This window comes from Pezoporus wallicus, unplaced genomic scaffold (assembly GCF_028554395.1).
Source record: "Pezoporus wallicus isolate ANWC-B61680 ecotype Strahan unplaced genomic scaffold, APGP_CSIRO_Pwel_v1 contig_13396, whole genome shotgun sequence".
Classification (NCBI taxonomy): domain Eukaryota; kingdom Metazoa; phylum Chordata; class Aves; order Psittaciformes; family Psittacidae; genus Pezoporus; species Pezoporus wallicus.
Genome location: NW_026642146.1, coordinates 51,289 through 75,696, shown reverse-complemented (window position 1 = coordinate 75,696; position 24,408 = coordinate 51,289). Strand labels below are relative to the sequence as shown.

Below are 24,408 nucleotides of genomic sequence, written 5' to 3'. Positions count from 1 at the left end.
ACTTTTTCACCCACTATGGCACAGTTTTGTACCCAGAGCAGGCCGTGGGCCCCAGCCTTGTGCAGCTCAGGTTTCCCGCCTCAGGTGGCAAACGGTCCAACACCTCAGCAGGCACAGCCAGGTCAGGGCCACCACAGGCACCTCTCCTCTCCTCTCCTCTCCCCTGCCCGTGCCCCACTCTGCTGCCTCCCAGCACCAGGGATGCCAGGGTAGGGGCAGCACCCAGGGGACGAGCGGCTCAAGTGGTTCATAACCCCTAAAAGGCCAAGGAGAACAGCACACGTCGGGGGGGAGCACAGCCCAAAGCAGCACCCAAGCAGGGAGAAGACCAGGGAGAAGCAACTGCAGCGAGAGCTGTGCTAGTAAAGGAATGGGGAGCAGATGGAAAGGCAGGAGAGATGGGCCACGAGCCAGCGCCAGGGCTGGAAAAGCTCTGAAGATGAAGTTGTGCTGTTGATGGAGGCTGGTGGACAACAATGATCACCATCAAGGCTGCCTTAAGCAGCCCCCTCTGTGCTTACCCCCTGCAGCAGACCACAGCCAAGGCTGTAGTGAACCACATGCCACTGCCAGCAATTGCAGGGCTCATCCACAACCACAGCATCCCTCCTCCTGCAGCAGGCAGGAGTGGTGGTTGAGCCCTGGAACCGGAGGAAGCACCACGATCAATGGAAGGTGGCACAAGGTGATGGCAAGAACTGCAGCCGCTATCCCAAAGGCAGTAGATGGGGCAGGAGGGAAGAGCCCCACACTCCTGGCACAGCTCTCCAGCTCAGGGGAACACAGTTTCCACGCAGGAGGAAGAAAGGAGGGGACTGGATGCTGGGCAATGGTGTCACGGTGTGAGACAAGTGCGACAGGTAGGTTGTATATTAAAATTTATTGAATTATTGTGTAAGAATTCTCTTTATTAAAATCATTTGGACTCTAAACTGATTATTTACAGACAAAAACCTCTTATATCACCAATAGATTCCTACATCTCCGAACAGTATCTACAAACAGTTATTACACTATGTAACAAAATCCAGATTTTTTTTTTGTGTTTTTTTTTCCAAGCTTTTTATATTAATTATTAATTCCAATTTGAGACAGACAGTACCTCGGGTGCTCTGAGCAGAACTCAAGGTGTAAATGCAGGTCAGGCCATACCGTAACAGACAGACACACACCAAGTCACGAGGCTGGGACAGGGCAGAGGCACCAGGACAGAGGAGAAAGATGGTCTGAGCAAACACATGGGGTGTTCTAGGAACCACAAGAATCATCCTGGCAAAGAAAGGCACCAAAACCAAGCAGCATCTCGCTGCAACAGGGGCACCCTTGGAAAAGAAACAACATTCCACTGCGGCAGCAGCATCCGAGAGCCTCTATTAAAACAACAGCCACCATTTCTACTAAAAAAATCCCAAAACTTCCAGGTACAGCCTAAATTCACCACCAGACAGCTGAAAGCAACACTCACACATCTACAACACGTGGGTGCCGCCTACTCTTAGTTGTACCAACAGGAGAGACATTCAAGCACACTAACTGGGTATTCTAATACTGATCAGTTCTCAGCGTTTCATCCAGACCATGGTGGAAGCAAGGTTCTTTCTCTGACCACAGTGTAAATAACTCCTATATCCTGCTAAATGACTCCTGCCACTCAAGAACATCATCTTTGAGGGCTCAATGACAGCAGCACCGTCCCCATGCTGCACTTGTGTCTTGCAGAAGAGGAATGGTCTCTGTAGCAGGACGTGCTGGTGCCCACACAACTTGCTACCTGTACAGCAAACATGAACATCCAGAGAGGATCCTCCGTCTTTGAGGAGGAACATCCCATCTCCAGAGTGTCTGACAAGCTGGTTGTGGAATCAGGCAGAGATTGGAAGAAACTTGGAAGGATTGTGAGGAATAAATAAATAATTTTCCCTGCAACAGGAAATTTAGTAAAAACCCCTGGTTTGTGCAAATTTAAATACATCAGAACCCTGTTGTAGTAACGGATTTTGCCACAAGAGAGGGGCAGGGATGGAGAGAAAGAGGAGCCATGGCCAAACACCCAGAATGATCCCAGCTGGTGTCTAGAATACCAAGGACAGAAGGATAGAAGAGATGGGCACAACCAGCTTCCCACCCTCACCACACCGGTAATGGGCAGTGCCTCCTGCCCAGCTACACAAGGACAAGCTGATGTTAAATAAGTCAATCACCTACATTTACCTCTACTTCAAAGTCTTGATTATTGCTGTAATAAAAGCAGACTTTCACAGATACACTCAGAGAAAGCAGATGATTTCCATACCTGGGAGTGCTACCAGGAAGCAAAGAGGATGTGGAGCCCATGGGCACCTGGACTCCAGTCACTGTTGATTCCAGGTGAGCCACCAAGTCGTCCTCCCTTCTCCAGTGTGGGGTGGATTCAGAATTAAGCCCCAGACACCCTGTTCTGGGATAATTCTGCAAACATAAGGGGCACTAACAGTCTGTAGAGCCATAAACCCAGCAGGGAGCCTGTGGCTCCTAGCAGATGCTCAGTCTGGTGCCTAGGGCAGAAAGTCCATCATCAATGCAGGAGGGGACAAAGCCACTCTGCTGCATTACCTGCACCTGCCTCAAACCAAGGAGCTGCCTCCCACCCAGCTTTCTGGGGCTGATTTAATCAGGTTTGGTTGAGACAGGTTTCAGAGATGCTAAGTTCCTACGATTTTTGTGGAAACAGGTGGTCAGGCAGGAGGAAACCCAAAGTGGTGCCCACACTGGGAAAGAGGCAAACTTAGCTCCTTTCTCCTGCCTCACCTGAAGCACGAGGTGGCACAGGGATGCTGGCCAAACTCTGGGCACATACAGTACCCGGGAATACTGCTGGAAGAGGGTCACAGGAGAGAGCTTTGTACGAAGAGTGGCCAGTGTTAGCTTGTCACATCGCTCAGAGAACATCTTTGTAACAGCAGCACTCACACAAAGCAACAGGGCTGATCTGATAGGCCTGGAATTGCTGCTATATGCAATGAAAGAGGTAGGGATGTGATCCTGCCTTGGTTTTAGCTCTAATCCCTCCTGGCTGGCAGTCACCACCTCAGGGAGGTGACAGAGGGCTCAGACCTGCCCCAAGCATGCAGGACATCAGCATGGAATTAGCAGAAGGGGTGAGAGTGCACAAGACACCCTTATAAATAGGAGTCTGCTCCCAGAGGGGCAGAGCACTCTGTTCCCAAAGTGCAGGATCCAAGGAGGGAGCCGCGAGGAGCTGCCCAGTGACAGCTGCCTACTCACTGTGCTTGTGCCTGCTCCAGCCTCTCCTTCCTCTCCTGAACCATTCCCATTTGCAGGATGCCCAATGATCCTTGGGACCACTCTTGTGCTTCAGAATTTCCTCGAGTTCACAGCTCACCAAATAACCCTTCTACATGCAGCAACAGGAGAGTCTGGGAAGTGAAACTGTGAGTAAGGTGTGAGGCAAAGCCCAAGAGAAAAAGCCTTGAACTGAGCTGCTGGGAAAAGCGAGCTGCTGTTACGACAACGGAGACATCTACGAGTTATCCCTGCAGACAAAGCAGTGGAGAAAACTGCTCCAGTGCTGACAGACGTTGGTCAGTAGAAGTGCACAGAGATACTTCTCCGAGAAAAGCTTTGTCTCAAAGCCACAAAATTAAACATTCTCCTTTAGCATTTAAATACATTAACTTTCTGAGGGTATTTACAAGTCCAGTTCAGAGCAGCAGAACAGCCGGACACCGGAGGGAGGGGGAGTGGCACAAGGCATTTGTTGTGCTTTTCCGAAGAGCAGGGCAACCTCTGACCACAAGGAACCAGGAAGATGGATCCCGAGCTGGGTCAGTGGGGATTGAGGCGAGCCAGGCAGACTCTCCCACGGAATTTGTCCTGAGGGAAAGGGTGAGGGGATGCTGTCCATTTACAGAAGGCCCCTGGGCAAGCGTGTGTGCTGGTGAACACATCAGAGACCAGAACACTGGGGAGTAAGAGAACTGTGCCATCGGACACTCTTCTTTCTACATCCAACATCCAGAACCAGTGGGGACATTGCTGCAAGGATTTCTCAGGTGGGATACTGCAGGAATGCTCAGGAGCCAGGGACAGAGGTTAGCACTGCTGTCAGCCTGCTCTCTGCATCCTTGCTGAAGTGAGGGGCTGCAGCAAGGGAGTCTCCCAGCACTGATCCCTGCAAGATCAAGGACTTCATAGACGGTGCTGGGTGTTGTCTCCTGGCTCTTCAACAAAGTTGTTTGGACACTTGGCACATTCATGTAACATCTGTAGAAAGGAGCTGTGTGGTCCCCCCTGACAGTGCCAGGGGAAAACCAAAGTCTGGTTTTGTTTTGAAGAAGAAAAAACTGTAAAAAAATACTCTCTGAGATGGAAGGACGCTTGTACTTTGTACTGCCTTGGCCATCCCTGTTCATGTCACCACGGGTTCCTTGGAGAGCCTGGTTCCAATGGCAGCAGGACACCATGTGTGTAGCTAGGACGAGCACTGTCCCCGCTCAGGCAGGGCAGAGCAGTCTGTCTGTGCCTGTCACAAGTCTGTGACTTTATTCTCCACAGCTGCTGCAATCTGTTGTAGTCTATATCCAAGCTGCATCTTCTGTGCTGTTGGGTCTTCTTCCAAGGCCGTAATGATCTGCAACAAGACAGAGCTCACTGCAGCTTTCCTCCAGTGCACAACGCTGTCAACCAGCTCAATGCCAAACGCAGTGGAGAGCCCCAAGCTGGAAACCAGAGTGCTCAAGACTAGAGTGAGTATGTAGTAATTCATCTCAAATTAATCACATTCTAGATTTGTCCAAATAACATGAACTTTATAGTTCAAAGAACGCTAAACTTCTCCCCTGAAAACGGTATCTTTAGTAAATGAATCTGCACTAACTGCATTTCATTTTTAAGTAGAGTATTTGAATCCTATAGTGAAAAAAATAGAAGCATACATGAAATCCCAACAGCATCCAAGTTAGACTTTTGTGAGTTCCTCCCTCTTTTTGAGAGTAAAGCAAACTCATAACATGGAAGTTGCAGGTCAATGACAATACACAGCGTTGTCATAGTCTGGCTGCTCTTAACTATTAATTTTTGGAGGTTTTCTGTTTGGATGGTAAAAGGAGAAGGGCATGTTCATACCTGCTGGAAACACACACTCACCTGGTCATAGTACTTATTGATGTATTTGTACAGTTCATGTAGAGCCACCAGGGAATTGAGGCCACCTGAGTAATTCTGAATATAAGAGAGGAAGTTAGACACAACCATGAGACACTTCACAATTGTTCTTCTAAGCTCTACGTCCTCACAACTCATTAGGAAACATGCCTGTTGCACAAAGCAACAGGAAAGGGAATTCATCAGCGAGTTCCTAGCAAGAGAAGGATCACACGTACTCCTTGTCCTGAGTCCTTGACTACACTTTCAGTGTCAGTTGGAGAGAGACCCTCACCCTCCTCACGGTGCTACAGAGCAGAGCAGCCACTGGCATCACTCAGTATGTCTGAGCAGAATTGCACACTCAGCTGGAATATTTCATCTTTGCATTACTGACTTTCTTAGATGCACAGGTGAGAGGCCAGGGGACTTCTGAAACACAAGAAACCTGGAGAGGGACTTTTTACAAGGGCCTGTAGGGACAGGACAAGAGGGAATGGCTTTAACCTGGCAGAGGGGAGATTGAGATGAGCTCTTAGGCAGAAGTCCTTCCCTGTGAGGGTGCTGAGGTGCTGGCACAGGGTCCCCAGAGAAGCTGTGGCTGCCCCATCCCTGGCAGTGCTCAAGGCCAGGCTGGACAGGGCTTGGAGCAAGCTGCTCTAGTGGAAGGTGTCCTTGCCCATGGCAGGGGTTGGAGCTGGAGGAGCTTTAAGGTCCCTTCCCACTCAAACCCTTCCATGATTCTATGAAATAACTCTATTTACCCGTGACAGCTCAGCCAGGGCAGAGTTCATCTCCTGGTCACTGGCAGAGATGGTCTGACGAATGTCCGCGTAATACCTACGCAGTGATACACAGACAATTAGCAATAGTTTCTCCTGCCTCCCTCTTCCTACTTAAACTACAACTCCTCAAGTTCATTGCTTACCTTTCCACCATCTGCTTGTAGCGAGGGATGTCCCGGGCATACAGCAGCTTATTGATTGGAGAATCCTTGAACATCCAGAACCAGAATTGATTACAACAAGCTCCTTCATCATGCTATGGACTAACCTTAGCAGGTAACACCATCAGCTGCTATTTTCTGTCCTGCATTCAGGGTTGGGAATTTTTGTCCTCTACATGGAGAGGCACCTCAAATACCAGCTTCCTTTTAGTAGTGAAGTCTGAGGAATCGCGAGATGCACTGGTGAAGGGACCCTGGGACCCTTAGTCCAGCCTTCCACTTAAGAGCTGGGTGATCACCAGTGTGAGATCACATTAACTACTGTGGCGTTGCAAAGCTGATAACTGAATTCCTCCAGAGATCCACCCATCCCATCTTCTGTGAGCTGTGCAGGACTGTTCCACCCTTAGCACAGGGTCAATAGAGGTGGTAAGAATTTTTAGAGGTGGTAAGAATTTTTTCTAATGGCCAACCTGAATTTCCCAGGAAGCATCCTGTCACTTCCACTGTCTGACACAGCCAACTAGAGTTTAGCTCTGCCCCCAAGCACCTGTAAGCTGTAAATAAAGAGCACCCCTCAACAATTTCTTGTGTGCTAAACAAAAGCAGTTCCTCCCTCCTCTCTTCCCTCCCATAAGTCTCCAGTGGCACATGGGAGCAAGGACAGGCCTGGCCTGCTGTTCCAGTGGTGCTACTTAAATGTTACTGCCTTCCTGGGGCAGCACTGCTCAACTCCGTGGGCCAACCATGCTCCCTTCTCCCTTTGTACTTACCCGCCCTAACTTATGGTCAGCTATTGTACAGGAGTCCATAAAGGTCTGTGCAATGACCAGAAGCACAGCATCAACATTATCTGACGTCTGCACATCAAAAACAAACTGGGGGTTCTTGATGATGTTTATCCAGAACCGTAGGGGCAGGCTGCAGATAAGACAGAAGCATAACAGGGTATTAGTGAAGGTGCTGAAGGATATTGTGTACATCACTGCATCTCCCAGCAAAACAGCTTTTCACACCATGCTCTGCTGCCCTGCACTCCTATTTTGTTCCTCCTGGGTCGTGCTTTGCATGTGATCAGCTCTAGACAGCTTAGCAGTGCCTTCTCTGTAGGCCAGAAGAACACCATACCTGTTTGTCTTCCAGATATGGATGGTCTCGGGGTCTGCGATCCCATAGTGTAAGGCCTGCTCATCCAACAGGTCAAAGAAGTACTTGACTGCCAGGGGGACAGGGCGGTTGGTACTGAGGATCACCTGGAACAAGTCATCCACAAACTTCTGCAGAGTGCCCTGTGGAGAACAGAGCAGGACAAAGTCAGCATGGGCAGAGGAGAGCAGAGAGCCAAGGCCTCATGCAGATGAGGGGTTCCCCTCTTCTACTCAGCAGCCTCCTCTAGTGAGTCTATACACATCCCTGCAAGGATACAAAGGATGGGAGGATCCCAAACTCAACCTGTGCTGCGTCTCACCTTCATTGAGAGCAGACGTGTCAGGTAGATCTCCGGGATTGCCTTGGCTCGCTCCCGATCTCTCAAGCTCCCACGCCGATGCTTGGGAAGCTCTGGCTCTTCTGTTGGTTTTACCAGGTGCCAAAGTTTGATCCCACCTTCATCTGCATCCTCCAGCATTGGTGTTTCTAAACCAAGCAATCGTTTACAGATGACTGTCAGTTCTCTCACAGCAGAACATGGCCAGGGGAGCCCCAGGGAGCCAACATTTCACAGTATGATAGAAACACAAATGGGAAGGAACCTCTGGAGGTCTATATCCAGCCTTCTGCACAGATTACAACTGCTGCTATGGTTCCTCAAGCTACAGGAGCATCAATTGAGCTGTTTGTATCCCATCACCACCATTAGGGCATGATTAGCACCTGGGGGTGTTGATTCTTACAAGCTGGAGACTGCTCAGCCCTATGAAGTCTAACTAGAGAACTGTGCTTATCCTGTTTTTTCACACCCAGCCTGGCTTTCCTCTGCTCTTAGACTCTTCTACTTTTCTCTCATCTCACCTGCCCAAGCTTTCCATTTCCTGACAATCCTATGAGGGTTCAAATCACGTATCAGCTTTCTACAGCAGCATAAAGCTGGGGCTATGGCAAGAGACTTGTCCCATTAACTGCCAAGTGCTATAAAATCAGTTTATGAGAACAGGGCATCAAACTCACTCTCTCCTGGGATGTAATCCTGATTCTCCCTATGGATGTGCTTGGTCAGGCGTGGGACCAGTGCTACTGTTGCTCCATCAGGTACCTGCACACAAGCAAAAAAATCGATACCCAAACCAAATGCCACATTTCTTGTCAGGACAACAGACAAGTGCTTGTAGACTAAAACAGACTATCCCATTACTAGAAATAGGGACAGAAACAGGGATTTTGGGGCACCATCACTGTCTCCCCTGATGGTGGGAGAATCTTGTTTGTACCAATTAAAAAACAATGTGCAAAGCATGAAGACAATAATATGCAGGGGCTGAGGTCATTCACATCTAGAACATGTTGCAGCAAAGTATGACATAATGGTGCAAGATATGACACGTTGGCGCAAAAAAAACCCACTCTTTCTGCTCCTGGAAGCTACTTTGCAGGTCAGTGCACCACCACCTACTAACTGATTTGCACTGGAACATTAACAGATCCAGCAGTGACACCTTCAATACAGCAGCCACCAAATATGAACTTGTGTCTCCTTCCAAGCTCTACACTGCTCGCTACATCCACTGCTTAACCTATATCCAAGATACAGGTTAAGGACAGGGTTCATTGAAGTCAAGAATGTCAGCCACAGCACTGACTTAATATGAATATACTGCTGCAAGAAAGCTCCAACCCTTTGTGATCTACCAGGAGCCAGAGCCCCCAGTATAGTGTAACAGTGTTTAGAAGATAGGAGATGAGGCAAGGGTAGACTGAGTTCTGACCTTGTAATGCTGAAGAGTGTTCAGGCGTTTCCACGTTCCTTGAACAACAGATGTCACATCCTCATCAGACAGTATGAGGTGACCTGCCAGACCTGATCTCCACTCTGCCATTTAAGCACAGAAAACATGATAAACTGTTAATTTGAGGTACCCCTGAATCTGCTTTGCTTCAACCTGATTGGCCTCACTGCACACCCACTGGTCCTCATCAACCTTTTCCTATGGTGTTTCACAGACGACATAACCTGAGCAAGTGCCTGTAACAATGCTGAGTCCTGCAGCCGCAGGAGAGTTTCTCTGGGTGCAGGGACAAGTGGCCTCATGGTCTCCCAGCTTCCACTCGCCAAGTTCCTGCAAATTCTGTCACATTGTGACTCGTCGAGCAGGTGATTCAAATCACAAATATGCACCCAGGGTCCTTATTAGCTACTATTCCCACTGTACCTGCTCATCTATAAATGCCACAGCTATTCAGCAACAGCCAAAGAATGAAAACTGAGAGGTTTCCCTCACAGTGCAAGTCCCACCTTTCATTAACCACTGTGGGCAAAATCCTCCCTGACTCACATTACTGAGATGCTGCCATTGACTTCACTGGCAGGACTACATCACCTCTGTTTTGCACTCAGATCATCCCTCCCCTCCTACACATTCTCCATGCTTTTTTTCCCCATGTCCCCTTGACCAAGCCATTGCCATGGTCCAAGTCTGGCAAAGAACACCATGAAATGGAAGGGGTTGGACCCAACTGCTTCTTTCCCACCCTTACCTCCTGCTGTTAGCTTCTTTCCTGGCCCTATTGGGTCCAGCCACAGTGCAAGATCCTTGCTCAGTGACTGCACACTCAGCAGAGAATGACAGACATGCATGCCAGTGTGCTGTGTACAGGCAGCAAATAACCACATTTCTACTTCCTCACTGAGCTTTAGCATCAAGGAATTCTGCTTACCAAGGTCCAGGGTATCAGGGTCTGGTCGGTGACAGTAGGGTGTCCCTTTATAGATCTGATCCAGGATTTTCTCCTTCACCTGCGTGATGGTGTCACAGTCTAGCACTTTTGCAGATATCCCTTGGGAGTCCTCTGCCCCTCCTGCAGCAACTCCTGCTTGTGTCAAAGCATTTAAGGTCTGGGGAAGAAAAGAAAAGGTCACAGCTACTCAGCTGGTAAGATTACATCAGACACATTTACACCTTTGATGGTTGGCATTAAGGCCAGTTAACAGCTAGTCCTTTCACTGGAGGAGTTTCAGAAAAGAAAACATCACAGATGTTAAACACCATGTTCTGTCTTGTGTCCAGAGCTGGGAGAGCCAGTTCAACAGTGTTGGAAATCAGCTTTGATGTGCCATCAGCTATTTCATCCCCTTATTTCTAGACACAGAGTACAGCACAAACACCAGATCACTGTGGTGATGGCTCCTATCAGCCTAGGACCTAATTTAGCAGAGCTCTTGCTTGTCTGTGGTCTTGTGTTGTTGGGATAAAGCTGGCTCCCAGGAGGTAATGGCAGGATACAGCACTTCTGCCTCAGTAATGGAAGCAGACATTCAGTCCTGTTAAACTCAGTCATTAGGGAAGAAAGGACTTGGTGCTTACCAGAGTGCGGTACTCCAGGTCCTCTCTCAAAAGGCGGTTGTCATTCAGGGTATATTTGGCTTTCCCTGTCACCCAGTCGACTGGGCCTTTATCCACCTGGTGCTTGATTCCTCGAAACAGCATGTAAAGGGGCTCCCCAACAGAATCCTGGCACAGAAAGGAAGGAGTTTCACCTGAGAGAAAGTCCACAGGCCAAATACCACATAGATGCACAATACCAAAGCATTGTTCTGCATCACACATCTGATAGATTCTCCTCGCCACCCCTTCTCCAGGAATGGAACTAGATCAGAATCTGTCCTTCCCCTACACAGGTAGACAAGCCTATGGCCATTGTGTCTCAAGATAAAGGAGATACAGAGTCCTCCTCTGGCATCCTCAAAACAAGTGGCATTAAAGCCAATTTAAGCATCCCTGTCCCCAGTGAACAGTCCAGCTCTCCCATTCCCCACCCTGAAGTAAAAAATGGCTTTGGCATGATTTCAGCCACAAGCAGGCACAAAACAAAGCTGTGGCTGCTTCCCCTCTTTTGCCCCCTCTAGACCACAAAGAACTTACCCTCACAAATGCATACAGGCAGATGGACATCCAGTTGGTTAACAGCTTCTCTACCACTGTTTCTGTCCTGAAAGACAACATCAGGTTGGTCATAGCAATACAGTGCAGAGCAGGGAGAGATCTGGAGATAAAGGTCACTCCCCTTGAGAAGAGAGCACACTAGACAATGATACAAGATCCAGGGAGAGAGGGCAAAAAAGAAGAAGAAAAAAGGGACTTTAGAAACCAGGACAGTTAATGCTTTTGATATCACTTATTTGAAGCACTTTTCAGCCTGAAGGAGGCACCAGATTACAGAAGAAAAGACACAAGCAAGTAAAGGACAGAGGAAAGCTTCTGGCAGTTCTCAAACAAGGGAAATTTGTTCACTTCAGAAGGATGGACCAGGCAGGAGGCTAATGGGGATCCAAATACAGGAGGCAGTTCAATTTAGCCTCCAAACGTGGTGTGACTGTGAGCCCAGGGAGCTCTAAACAGCAAACTGAGATTAGCAGACTTGGCAGAGCTCTGGTACCTGAACACAAGGAGAGAGCTGATGAGCAACAGCTTCAAAAGAAGAGGAATTTGGGGTAGGGAACACCAGCTTCCTACTCTTTTCACACCTTTCTATATTCCTTGCCAATTGGCTGAGTGGGACCATGGCTGGCTCACTCACCTCCGCAGCATCAGCTTGGGGTTCTTGGCCACATACTGCTCCACAAGGTCATTCAGGAGTGTTTTGAGGATGTCGGTGAAGTACTCCAGCTTCCCATGCAGTGACACAGTGAGCAATGATGCTACATAGGCCCGGTCTCTTGGAGAGAAAGTGCGCTGGATTTCCAGAGTGTGGATGAACTGGTGGGGAGAGAGAAGCCAGAGTTTGAATCTGCTGCAAACAAGGCAGCTCCTGGCTGCTGGAAGAGGTGGTGCTGCAGGGAGCTGTTGAGGAATGAGCTTTAACAGCCACTGCCCGCTTCCCATGTGATGGGGCCCTGTCCTTACCCTGCAAGCAGACAGAGGGCCATTACCTTGGTGAGGAAGAGCTTGCTGTTGAGCAGGTTGGAGAGCTGGACCAAGCCCTGCTCCACTGTTTGCCGCCGGCACTCGGGGATGTCCAGGTCTCTCTGCAGTGGTGACTCACGGTGCCCAGGGAAGAAAATACGCTCTGCATAGGACTTGTAGTCCAAGAAGGGGATTCCTGTGCCTACAAGGTCGCTTGTGAGGTCCATCATCTCAGTCATCAGGTCTGGAGGAAAGGAAATGCCCATGAGGCTGACTACATGATCATACAACAACAAAGCATGAGGTGAGTGCAGGAACTAGGGCCAGCAGGATGGGACTGAGGGAGAGGAAGGATGTTTCCAGACAGGAAGAGGCACACTGGGGTCACACTGCTAGGACATTTCAAACTAAACTAGGCACTGGCATAAACTGCATGAGGAAGCTTGGAGAGGAACTAAAAGGTGAATTTGGTGATTATATATAACCGTGGGCTGGTTTCCAGTTTTATAAAGAGGAAGCCACCATTCAGCACAGATCTGTGGTTACGGGCATTACCTACATTAGAGATAAGAGTATTAGGGATCTGCTCCTCACTGCTTCCCACATTAGTTGGGGATTTACAGTCTGAGTCACCTCCCAGATTCAGAGCCTCAGGTCTCCCTCACAAGGGCTCACTGCTGTAAGCACATTAAGTAAAAGGTTTGTGGACCCAGAACATGCGGTATATTTCAACTTGCCCTACACAAAGACTGGACTAGTTGCTGTTAAGGTCTCTCCAAGTGTGCTGCTCTCTTGACTTTCAGCTCTTCCTCTGAGTCTGAAGGATGAACTGGAGAATCAGAGGGCTCTGTATAGATCACTGTGCTCTGAATTAAAGAGAAGAATTAAAAATGGAAGAATTGGGCTATATGTTTCAATGCACTGGCACAGGATAAAGTTATTGCACCCTTTGAGCTGCCCAAATGAATACGCAGGAATGGAAAGAGAGGCAGGGCAGAGAGTGGATCTTCAAGCTTCCCTGAAGCTGCAAGAACCCAGAAGCTCAGTGACTGACCTGTGAATTCCTTTTTGCATCTGTCCCGAACACTTGTTTCCAGATTTTCCAGCTGGATTTGAACTTTCTTGTAATCCCTCAGAGCCTGTTTGCTCTTCCTCCTGCAATAAGAAGCAGAATTGTTCCAAGTGGCCCTAACCTGGCGATTGTCCTTGCCAACTGTTGTGTTGCTGTCAAAAGCTCCAGGACAATTGGTGTTGAGGTGATTTCTACCAGACATCTTCTTGCAGGATACCAGTGTTCATTCAGAGCCCACACCTAGGGGCACCCACAGTGCAGGTGTAACGTGCCTCACACATCAAACAGCACCAGGGGCTCAGGATTCGGCACAAAATAAAGAAAACAGGGATCTTGTTTAGTCCCAAGATGTTCACACTTGGCCACAGCCACTGAGTAACATTGTGAGGAACTTAAAGACCTCATACAATGCCCGAGTTTCTTACCTGTATATGAAGACGATGACCAGAACAATCAGTGCCACAAAGGATGCACCAACACCCAACCCAATCTGTGCCTCAAGTGGGAAAGTGAGCTGGCTTTCTGTGTCGTACTGCACCCGACCCAGGAGGAAGTTCAGGTTTCCCATCTGTACCTGTAAGAAAGGATGTGCCATGATGTAAGCTCAGTCAGCAATGAAATGCAAAGCCACAGGGCAGTGCTTGGCTTGTAAGAGTAGAGTTGAGAACAAGAGCAGCTCCTTGCTACCCCTGGTACCTCCCCTATCCCCCACCAGGCTTCTGCCCTTCCTCCACTCCCCATCCGACTCCCTGCCTCCACTGCTTCTTGCTTGTGCTTCAGAAACCAACAGGATTTCTTGAGGTACTGCTGATTCCATACCGTGAACTCTGGGAGCAAGTCTGTGCCCTCCCGCTTCGTGCGGTGCCGTGGAGCCGGCTGCTCAGAGGGAGGCTCACAGTACAGATGGTTCCTTGTCAGTGTCTTCACCACACAGATTCCTTCTCCAATCATAGCCATCACTTCATCCTTGGAAATAGCCAGATCTAGATTTTCCCCCTGGAACAGAAGTGGAACAGCACATCAAAACAGGGGAAGAACAACTCCGCATTTCCATGGCTCCAGAGAAGATGGAGGAGACCAACACCATCGGATGAAAGCAGCCTTTTTTCCTCTCCGACTAGGCTTGCATCAGAATTGGCTGCAGAAGTTCATTTTGTAAGCTAAAAACTCAGTTGCATACAACTTAGATTACAGCTTTAGGACTTGCACCATGCTGCCCAAGTACAGTTATAAATAGCCTGTCTTTTTAAGGCTCTTCAGCCACAGCAGGACTTCACTCTATGTGTATATGCATATACACACACACAGTGTGTAGATGTGCTCTGGCAGGTTGTAAACCTGTCAAATGCTTTAAAACCTTGCATGCTGCATGCCACCAATTTAAAACACTCATTTAGGAACAACTTTGTCCAAGGAACATGATTTCCAGCTAGATTTTGTGTTACCTCCACAGAGATGACACTTCCTGGCTTGTGCCGATACGGTTTGGCAGGGTCTTCAGCATTCAAGGGTTTTAGAATGGGGTTAACTTCATACGAGAAGGGCATGGGATGCAGCGAGTTGAAATCAAAGCTGAGATTATCCAGAATAAATTCCAGTTTGATATGGACACTCCGCAACAGCAGGTTAATAGCTGGAGTTTTGCACAGGATCAGGTAGGAGGAGTTCACCAGACATGGTTCTTCAAACTAAATGGAAAAGGCAGATGAAGTGTCAGTAGTGAAGCACTAACTGGCAGAGAACACTTCCACTTGGTCAATACTGTTAGTACGATCCAAGCAGATAGCAGCGAGGGAAATCCTACAGGGACAGAAAGCCCAGTAATCCAGAGCAACACATCAGCCCTTATGCACCCTCAGCTCCACAGAGCACTTTGCCGTGGTACCTGCTGGACGCTGCACAGAGCGCCCTCAGGGCACTGGGTGTCAGGGATGATTCTGCGCCATCGTCCCAGAGCTCGGCGTCGCCGTTCGGATGGGGAAACCGTAACTCGGATCTTGGGTTTCTGTACAACATCCAAGTTGTAGCCATGAACTCTGAGCACTCTCCCTCCACTGAAAGAGAAAAGCAGCTGATCTCAGTCACCTCTCTCTTGCTCATGTTTCCACCCTTCTGCTTATGCTCATTCCCACAAGCCTGCCTTTACTTCAAAGTGTAACTCAACAACTTGGTGCTGTAGTACCTGCCTCAGCACACAGCCCTGGGGAAGGTGCCCTCAGTCTTTCTACCTGAGGAAGCTTTTAGGTGGCTCTGCAAAAGTGACATTGGGATCCAGAGTGTATCTGAAGAGGGATCCTTCCAGTCTTCGCTCTTGGTCCCCGTATTTGATGGTGACTGGGAGCTCTGCAGACACATTGCTGGGACTGGTCTGGCATGCCAGCTGGTCCTCTGTCATCTCAGAGAGGCTTGGAGGGACAGAAGAGAGAACAAGGGATTAACAGCCACTGCAGAGATGAATTTTATAGTATTGTGCCTTGCTCTTTGCAGACAGTCTGCAAACCTCTTCTGATATTTTAATAAGTTTAATGGTGAAAGCATCTTGTGCCTTATCTAAGCAAGCAATAACTCTTATCTTACATGTGACACGGGAGGTCTCCAAGCAGGACACTGATTTCACTAGGATGCCCAGTCAGCAGCTTTGAGCCCAGAAGGGTAAGGCAGGTTCCTCCTGCTTTGGGGCCCTGAGTTGGCACAATGGATTTCAGCTCTGGGTTCTAGGAGAGGGGACAAAAATTATGAGAGGTGAGAGAGGACCTCAAAGGATAAGAAGGAAAGAAAACAGCAGAACGTGTTCAGTGACCTCCAGTGCTCTGAAAACAGAAGCTATAGATCCCAGTCACAGGCAGGCCTCAGCTAGCTTACAGAGCAGAGGCAACAGAGGAGGGATCAGTCACACCAGCAACAACCATAAACTGGGGACCAGCCTTTCCACAGCCTGCAAAAGGCAGATGGAAGCTGCAAACAGCAGAGCTGTGAGCCTCACACAAACCCCAGGATTAACAGTTCAAAGGGATTGTTCAGATCAGTGACTGGATTAATAACTCATGTTAGGAAAAACAAGGCAGCAAATAAATTGTTTGTCTTGTAGATGAGGAGATTACCAGCAGGGAGCTCTAAGAATTTGTGTTAAGACTTGCGCTATTAAACTTACTTGTAGGTGGCCTGGAAAGGGGAAACAAAACTTAGTAAGTTATTCAAAGCAACAAAAACTTACTACCACTGAGGAGCTGCAGCAAAATCTAGAGGAACCTGAGAGGCAAAAGTCAGTCATTGCTGATAAATGAAGATACTTGAAGGGAGAAGGAGCAGGGAGAGTACAGCAATAACACAACCCAACCATGTGTACAGTTGTGAGAACTGAAATAGCTCCTGCCCATTCAAGAGTGCTTTAGTACCTGTAACAACCATGCCATCTGTAAGCACAGATCTCAGCAAAAACACATCAAATTGTAGGAATTACTGGTAATTATGCCACAGCAAGTTCCTTTACACTTGTCTTGACCATAGTACACAGTTCTCATCACTCTGCCTCAAAATGGTGAAAATAAACCAAAATCTAGAGCAACAACTGGATAATCCAGTATATAAAATGGTTTTATACAGCCCCAGATGGAACAGACTAAGACTTCTCAGCATCTCTTTCCCCTTCCCATGGGAGAGGGGGACATGCAACTAGGTACATAACAAAGTTCAACAGAAAGGATGAAAAGTGAGTAATTGGATCTAAAAACGACTTAAACACTATTTCATCCTTGCTGGGTTTAAGATAGCAAAGAATTATTAGAAACATGTTTATAAACAATAGGAAACATTTCTCCATACAATGCACAGTAACTCTGGATTACTGCCACTGGCTGCTGAAAGTCAGAAGCTAAAAGAAGCAGCAATTTACACATTAATAAAAGGAAGGTCAGAACTTTTAGTAAGATGTTAAGTCATTGATTAAAATATCTCCGCACCAGAAAGACACACTGTAGAGTCCCACAGGTTCATGCACTACACAGGCATTTAGCAGAGATACTGGAAGAACAGGAGAGGTGTTAAAGCAGCAAGAGTTACATTACCTGATAGGTGAAAATGTGCCCAGAAACTCCACGTCCTCCTCCAGGCACTTCCACCACAACGTGCCCAGATCTCTCTGTCCAGCTCCTGCCAGTGACGCACACGATACTGCAGGACAATCCAACAACAGGGTCACACCACGGAAGAGCAGATGAGCTGTATCCATTGCATTCTCCTAACACCATCTAGTGACCCACAGCTCCCTCCTTTCTGCCTTATCACATGCTCAGAATATACAAGCAAATGTTGACAAACACCTTTAAAACCTGGATTTGGTGCTGTCTGTTCCAAATAGGCTCATCCTATCCAAGATTACACTTTTTGGGACACATAGGATGAAGCCCACTGTATCACTGATACAGGAAGTCCAAGAACTCTGTTATTGTTCAGAGGTGATCAAGTCAGTCACATCTGGAGTGACCCCAGGCTAGCAGTGGTCAATCCACACATTAGCACTAGGTCTGATCTAGAAGAAAACTGAAGACTGTGGATTTAGCTGGCTCTGGTCTTCAGCCAGTGACCTCTGGAACCAGCCAGTTCCCTGATCTGCACCACCCATTCTTCCCAGCCCTTTTTCCAGCCATTATTTGGTGTGGGAGACGCTGACAAGGTGAAAAGTCAGCTGCTCTTAGAACAAGGCAGCAAGGAATCCCATGTTACAGCACTGATTTGCTAACAGGAAAACTACTCTTCAGGAGACTTCCCAGCCTTTGTCTGGGCCTTGCTCAGGAGTAGGTTCCAGGTTCACAGCTATATTCCCTCAACCAAAAAGGCTCAGGAATTGGAACGCAGGCAGTGCCAAGCCAGGACCCTGTCATGCCAGTGATACACAGACACAGAACAAACACAGTGCTAACCCCAGCAAGATTACACTCTAATTCTAGGGTGAAAACAGAAAGCAGATGGATCCAGACAAACAAGGCGCACAAACAGGACAACACTGCTCAACACAGCAGGCCATTTCCCAGCAGGATCTTACCTGGCTCCCAGAGGGAAGGGTGCTATAACTACTGCTACCATGGAATGGAAAAATGGGTTTGTGATAGCTCTAATGAGAGGTTACTCACAATTGCTCTCCTCTTCTTCTGGTTGCTTGGCTCCTCTCCCTCCCTAGTCCAAGGCTCCCACCTGCTTGCCCTACCACAGGCCAACTACACAAATAGTCCCTTCTCTTTGCTTCCTAGCTACCCCCCAGTCATACCTCTCAACATCTAGATTACACTGCCTTGTTGTATGGTTCTGCCCCGGCCAGACACACCAGCTCCCCAGCACTCTGTCACTGACATTAGCTGGATTCAGCAGGACGGGTCTATCTGCTTCTCATTCTCCTCCTATCCACCATGTTTACAAGCATTGTGTGACCTGCCAGGCACTTCTAGTCATCAAAAGAGTGGCACTGGGGCACACCAGGACTCCCTGGTCTACTCCTGGTTGTGGGGGTTCTTTCATTTGGTTTGTTTTTAGGGGGTGGAAGTCTGGCTGGCAAGTGAAGAACGAACCTAGGGATGTGCCCACTCAAGCAGAGGCAAGAATCTGTGTGTACCTCCAACCACACATTCCCATCCTCACCCTGTGTTAACATGGTCAGGATATTTTCCTAGCAGTGATGCTTGCCCAAGGCATATCCTTTGCTTTACTAAAATCACCCTGTAGCTGGGAGAGACACCCATGAAACTCAAGATAGTGTGGTCAGTAAAAGGCAGCACTGTTTGCCCATTGCCTTGGACACAACCTTATCTAAGGTCACTGCCTGAGTAAGTAACCAGACAGTGACCTTACCCAGAGGCACTCCCTGGGAATGGACAAGGCTCAATACCTGCTACAGCAAAGGCAAGGACATCTCAGGCTGGTGTCAGCAGCCAAGGGAAAAGCCAGCGCTTGCCTCTGGGAGGAGGTTTCACAGATACTCTACCTGCTAGAGATCTCATACTCTTGAGCATCTACGGCACAGGGAATTCCTGCAACAGTGACAGTTTCTGCAATGTCTTGATGTTTCTGCCCGAGGTTTGAGCCAGTGATGGTGATTCTAGTGCCACCTTCCACTGGTCCAGACAGGGGGTACACCTGCAAAGACAGCCGCGCATGTGTCAATGTCACAGTATCTCAGAGCTCTACACTCTGGCAACTGATCTACAGCACAGGGCCCTTCAACTGCCCCATTACAAACTTTGCCTGGTCGGGTCACTGCTATGGATTCCTTTAACTGGCTTGGACTAGTACCAGGTTGCTCCCTCATGACGAGAAAGGCCATTAAGAACACACAGTTGGAGCCTTCTTTCCCATACTTCACTGTTGCCAAAAGTCCCCCCCCGAAGTGATAATCCACTATAGACTTCAAAGGACCGCTCTGCTTTGCCTTCTCATCAACATGCTGACCACTCCACAGGGCATTTCTGCTGAGGAGTGGGAATGCACAAGCCAATACATGTTACTGGTGTTGAAGCAGCAAGCACCATTCCCCCCTCAGCATCAGTACGACAATGAATTGCATGCTGCACAAAACGTCAAAGCTCTGTCCCTGAGCGGCATCCAAGATAAACTAAGACAAGATGCAGCACATGGATGTTGTGTGCCACTGGAGGGAGGACAAGCTGACAGCAAAAGGGACACATGGCTACAGACACTTGTCATGTGGCAGTTAGCAAGAAACATTTAAAGTAAACACACAAAAATAATTCATTCCAGTAACCTGTCATGCCTTTGCCTTCCTTTCTGTGCTGTTATTATTAGGTTTTGCCCTCCTTTGCCCCAGGCTCAGTTGGGCCAATCTGTTTCAGGGTCTGGCCCAGGACAGTTGGAGGATCTGTGGACCCTTTCCCAGCTCCTGAATGATTCTGCTCCTTCTGGTGTGCCAGCTTCATGTGAGATACAAATGTATCTTTCCCCACTGTTCCCTATCAGCAAACAGAAAGCCCAGCACAAGTGTCTAGCATCCTCAACACCAAGGGGTCACGATAGACTAGGACTAACTTGCTCTTCAGATAGGAAATGTATTACTGAGCTGCACTGTTCATGCTCCAAGGTCACAGCCCTTTGACTTTAACTGGAGAATGCAGGCCTGGGTGCAGTACACTAGCGAGCAAGTTACTCACAGAGTGAATGAGAGGTGCTGGACACAGGTCTTCTATATCTTCCTTGCAGGAGCCCCTGAAGATACAGCTGGGGTTGTCACCTCCACACCACACACAGTTGTACTTGGAGTCAGCAGTTTGGCAGCGGCTACAGTCAGTGTGTCCCACAGAGCAGTTGTAAAAAGTCACTGCAAAGGAGAAGAATTCAGAGGCATCTGCAAACATCCCCTAGGGAATAATCCAGCAACCCGGCATCTTGCACACAACCCTCTGCTCCTCCCTCCTCTGGGACAAGCAACAGGAATGAGGCTGAATGTATTCCTTAGTTTCCTTGTGACAGGACTACTAGAGATGCAAAAGGCCTCATCTGAGGATGTTTCAGTTCTCTTCCACCCCATCTGCAGTGTTCTTGCTGGGGAGGTGTTGGGCTCCTACCGTGGAGATCTGCAGCACTGTCCACTCGAAGGTGTCGTTGCCTCTGCACAAACACCACAGCATTGAATTCGAGTTGAGGCGCTGTGTAACTGTACTGCAAAGACAAAGACCATCAAGACAAATGACTTGAGAGGCATAAACAACCAGTTAAATAGGCAAAAAGCATCAGCAGCCATCCTGTGCAGTGCACTGGCACATAGAGCCTAGACAGAGCTTCCTGCAAATGCTCTAGGAAGAGCGGCGGGCATTAGTTAACTAGGATGAACACTGGAAACAGATCTGTGCTCACAATACTTGACCAGCTCCCTGTCTGCATTCCTAATGGCTAATTCCTATGTCCAAGCCACCTGCTCAGAAAACTGCTCAATCCAGCACTTACGCAATTTCAGTAGTGCTGAAGATGTAGAATTACAACTGGTCCACAGGGCTCATGGGCACAAGAGCCTGTGTTATCCCTCTCCCTTAACTATATGTGTTTGTGAACCGAAAACAGCACCTCTGCTTGCAAACCCTGCCCTAAGTAAATTCCACACATCATCCAGAAATGTACATGGCTGTTGTAACTTTGCTCTTAATCCTCCCATCCACAGCCTACCTTCCGCCACTGAGAACAAACCTGGTACAAACAGCATGTTTCTTTTCACAAAAGAGCCACCATCACAGAAGAAGTCACGATCCAGAGAACCATGAACAACAGTGCCTCAAGCTAAAGCTGAAGTGGCACAGTCCTGGCAGGCTGTGATGAGCGACAGCTCAGAGATGGCATCATCCCATACTACTGTCAATGCAGGTTATGAGGCTCAGGCTGTGCAATCTTTCTGCCAGCTGCAGATACCAGCACTGCCAGGCAGCAGCAGCAGCACAGATGATGGCCCCATAGTCCTAAATATTCCATAAATATCTTTGCAAAGAGCTTCCCTTCCAACCTGCTGCTTTGCTGAGTGAAACCAGCACCAGTGTGAGCTCTGAAATGGCATGTTAACCCAAGCACTCACCTGGTTCATCTGGCAGGTGATATAACAGAGGGATTTGTTTGTTTCTTCTCCTTCCACATAAGCATCCATCACCACTGTCCTCCCCTCCAAATTCAGGACACACTCATAGTCCCACTGCTGGTCCTGCAGAGGAGATAGACATGGCACCAGTTCTTAGCTACACAGAGCTTCCTACTACACGACAGTGTTCTCCTCCCTCTCCGACTCAGCACCTTTTAAAAAGCCACTCTGCAAGCAGCGTGCTCCTCTCATTCCCTTCATTATACCAACTCTATGCTACATTCAAGGCTCTCTATGCTGTCACTGCCTCCATGAATTAAAGACAAACCAATACAAAACACAAGGGAACACGTGTTTGTCAGTGCAGGGAGAACTCAGCACAGGAAGAGGAATTCAAGCAAAACCACTGGGACTCTGAAGTTATGCCTGTATCTGTGAAACACTAGCTTGGAAATGAGGACTGGAGTACACAGACTAGGCCACTGCACCTCAAAATCTCTTAAGTGCATTTTTCTTCTTTCTCTCCTGTACATGTTCCACTGACTTGCTTAGACACTCCCTGTAAAATAGATGGATACGCATCTGCAACCCGCTCTGTACTGAGCAGTGCAGTATGTCAGGTTTAACATAATGATTAGTTCGTGGGCTGCATGTTCTGAGGCAGTTGTTTGTAAAAAGTTACTAAATCAGGCTTCTGTCTTGAGAAGCAAAGATGATTTTTATCAGAGGCACACCCAAGAAACATAGCTTTCAAGGGTGGTTTTCCCTACTGCAGAAGTTTCAGGTACGACAGGAATAGCCACATTAACATGAACGTGCCAGAGGAGGAAAGGGAACAGAGACTTATCTTTAGCTTATGGAGACACAATCAGGAAAGATTCATCAGGAAGTTATTCCAAGAACTACAGCACAGGTGCAACTGAATCCAAAGGCACGCAGATCTTCTGCAGCAGGTTGGTGCACATCTGAACTCTCCCTTTCTCTGGGGGACCTCCTACTCACCAATAAATCCAGCTATGAAATGCTTTATTCACAGAATTAGGTCATTCCCCCTAAGGTGTTTCTGCAAACAGGAGAAACCTAGGCAGAGCTACAGCTGCAGCTTACGTGTATTTTTAGCAGTGCAATGGACATGGTGCCCAGAGTGCTCTGCATTAACACAGTTTTCTCAGTGCTGATGGTGGTGAGCTACCTGATAGAGGTGGAAGTTCTTTCCCAGCAGGGTTATCTTCCTTGCCACGTTGACTGGAAACAGCGAAGATCCCTGGATTTGCTGCACACAGGGACATGCATCTGGACCCCAGCTAAGCTCTTCATCCTGAAACCAAACACATGGCTTCAGAGAAAGAGACCTCCACGACTCTCATACAGGGAATCAAAGCCTGACATGCCAACAGAGAAACAGCTCTGCCTGAACAAAGACACGGCTGTGCTTTACCATGAAGTTCTAAGCAAGCAATACAAGAGCACAAAGAGGTGAAGAGCAAAAAGCTGCGAACACGCTGGACATCACAGCAGCTGCCACCTTCAGGCCAGCAGCATTTCTGCAAGAGCGGGGAACCTTGCACACGTTTTTCTTCCTCAGGCTGCTGTTTCCCCTCACATTACAGCTTCTCAGAGGGCACAACCCCTCAGCTTCTACAAGCTCAGAGGGCACAACCCCTCCTGTGTGCTGAAATACTTGACCTGCAATGTGTATGACCATTTCAGTGTTACAGTGTTAGACTGGGAATCCAGCAACTCACCTCTTCCCAAAACTCAGGAGCATCATACTGATAGTTGAGGTCTGGGTGAAGGATCCTGGGGAAGTCAGGAACATCCCTCTCTGAAGAATCCCCATCACCCGACAGAAGGGTAGAAGCAGAGAAGGAAGATGTGTCATTCTCAGCCTGCAGCAAATCCATCCAGTCCTCCGTGTCCTGCAGCTCCGTGCCTTCCTCCAGCAGCCATTCTGGGGGAGCTGATGGTGGGAGCTCTGAAGCAGGTAGTTCAGTTCCCAGCAATCCAGGAGAATCCTCAGAGGCAGCAGGACCCCCCGGCACCTGGCTGGGAGTTTGGGGAGATGGGATGGCAGATGTCAGTGCCTCTGTGGTAGGAAAAGAACTCGGAGGCCACTTCAAGCTGGTGACATGAGGAGAAGGTGTTACTGCTGCTGAAAAGGTGTGCGGAGGGCTACCCACTAGCGTGGTGGGTGGGTTGGTGTGCTGTGGCCCCTGGGCGGTGGCTGGCCCTTCAGTGGGCAAGGCTGCATGATCCATGTTTTTGGATGGGCTGGTGAGGACAGATGCAGAAGGAGAAGTTGTCTCTGGCTCAGTGACAGCAGGTTTGTCTGCTGGTGGTGGCAGGGGGGATTCTGTGATGGCCTGGAGAGAGGCTGCTTCAGTTGAGGGAGTCAAGTACGTATAGCTGAGGGTTTCTGTAGGCTCAGATGTCATGTCCAAGGCTGCAGAGAACGTGATGCGGTTGGGCTCTGAGGAGGGCACAGTGCTTGGTACCACTCGCACGATGGGGGGAGTGATGGGTTTTGTGGCCGTGGTTGGGGCTGTGGTAGAAGACTTGGTGAGGGGAGCTGCTGAAGAAGGAAACACACCTGAGGCTGGGATCTGGGCCTAGAGAAAAATAACATCAT

General features: G+C 48.6%; 1 protein-coding gene across 5 annotated transcripts in view; it reads right to left on the bottom strand.

The window, feature by feature from the left end:
- Positions 1–2,943: 2,943 nt before the first annotated feature.
- Positions 2,944–24,408, bottom strand: part of PLXNB1 (plexin B1) — a 72,732-nt gene continuing 51,267 nt past the window's right edge. For all 5 annotated transcript variants that reach the window (XM_057427767.1, XM_057427763.1, XM_057427764.1 and 2 more), the window contains exons 11-38: positions 23,525–24,388; positions 22,972–23,097; positions 21,780–21,902; positions 20,785–20,878; positions 20,371–20,537; positions 19,191–19,342; positions 17,281–17,386; positions 15,794–15,930; positions 15,445–15,621; positions 15,102–15,270; positions 14,662–14,904; positions 14,036–14,212; positions 13,642–13,790; positions 13,199–13,299; positions 12,171–12,388; positions 11,819–11,997; positions 11,164–11,230; positions 10,606–10,752; positions 9,959–10,136; positions 9,010–9,113; positions 8,255–8,339; positions 7,557–7,723; positions 7,217–7,377; positions 6,862–7,009; positions 6,071–6,135; positions 5,907–5,982; positions 5,146–5,220; positions 2,944–4,630 (exon numbers count right to left, since the gene is read on the bottom strand). In XM_057427767.1, coding sequence (XP_057283750.1) covers positions 4,526–4,630; positions 5,146–5,220; positions 5,907–5,982; positions 6,071–6,135; positions 6,862–7,009; positions 7,217–7,377; positions 7,557–7,723; positions 8,255–8,339; positions 9,010–9,113; positions 9,959–10,136; positions 10,606–10,752; positions 11,164–11,230; positions 11,819–11,997; positions 12,171–12,388; positions 13,199–13,299; positions 13,642–13,790; positions 14,036–14,212; positions 14,662–14,904; positions 15,102–15,270; positions 15,445–15,621; positions 15,794–15,930; positions 17,281–17,386; positions 19,191–19,342; positions 20,371–20,537; positions 20,785–20,878; positions 21,780–21,902; positions 22,972–23,097; positions 23,525–24,388 — 4,560 coding nt within the window. In that variant the 3' untranslated portion in view covers positions 2,944–4,525. The remainder of the gene's footprint in view (positions 4,631–5,145; positions 5,221–5,906; positions 5,983–6,070; positions 6,136–6,861; positions 7,010–7,216; positions 7,378–7,556; positions 7,724–8,254; positions 8,340–9,009; positions 9,114–9,958; positions 10,137–10,605; positions 10,753–11,163; positions 11,231–11,818; positions 11,998–12,170; positions 12,389–13,198; positions 13,300–13,641; positions 13,791–14,035; positions 14,213–14,661; positions 14,905–15,101; positions 15,271–15,444; positions 15,622–15,793; positions 15,931–17,280; positions 17,387–19,190; positions 19,343–20,370; positions 20,538–20,784; positions 20,879–21,779; positions 21,903–22,971; positions 23,098–23,524; positions 24,389–24,408) is intronic.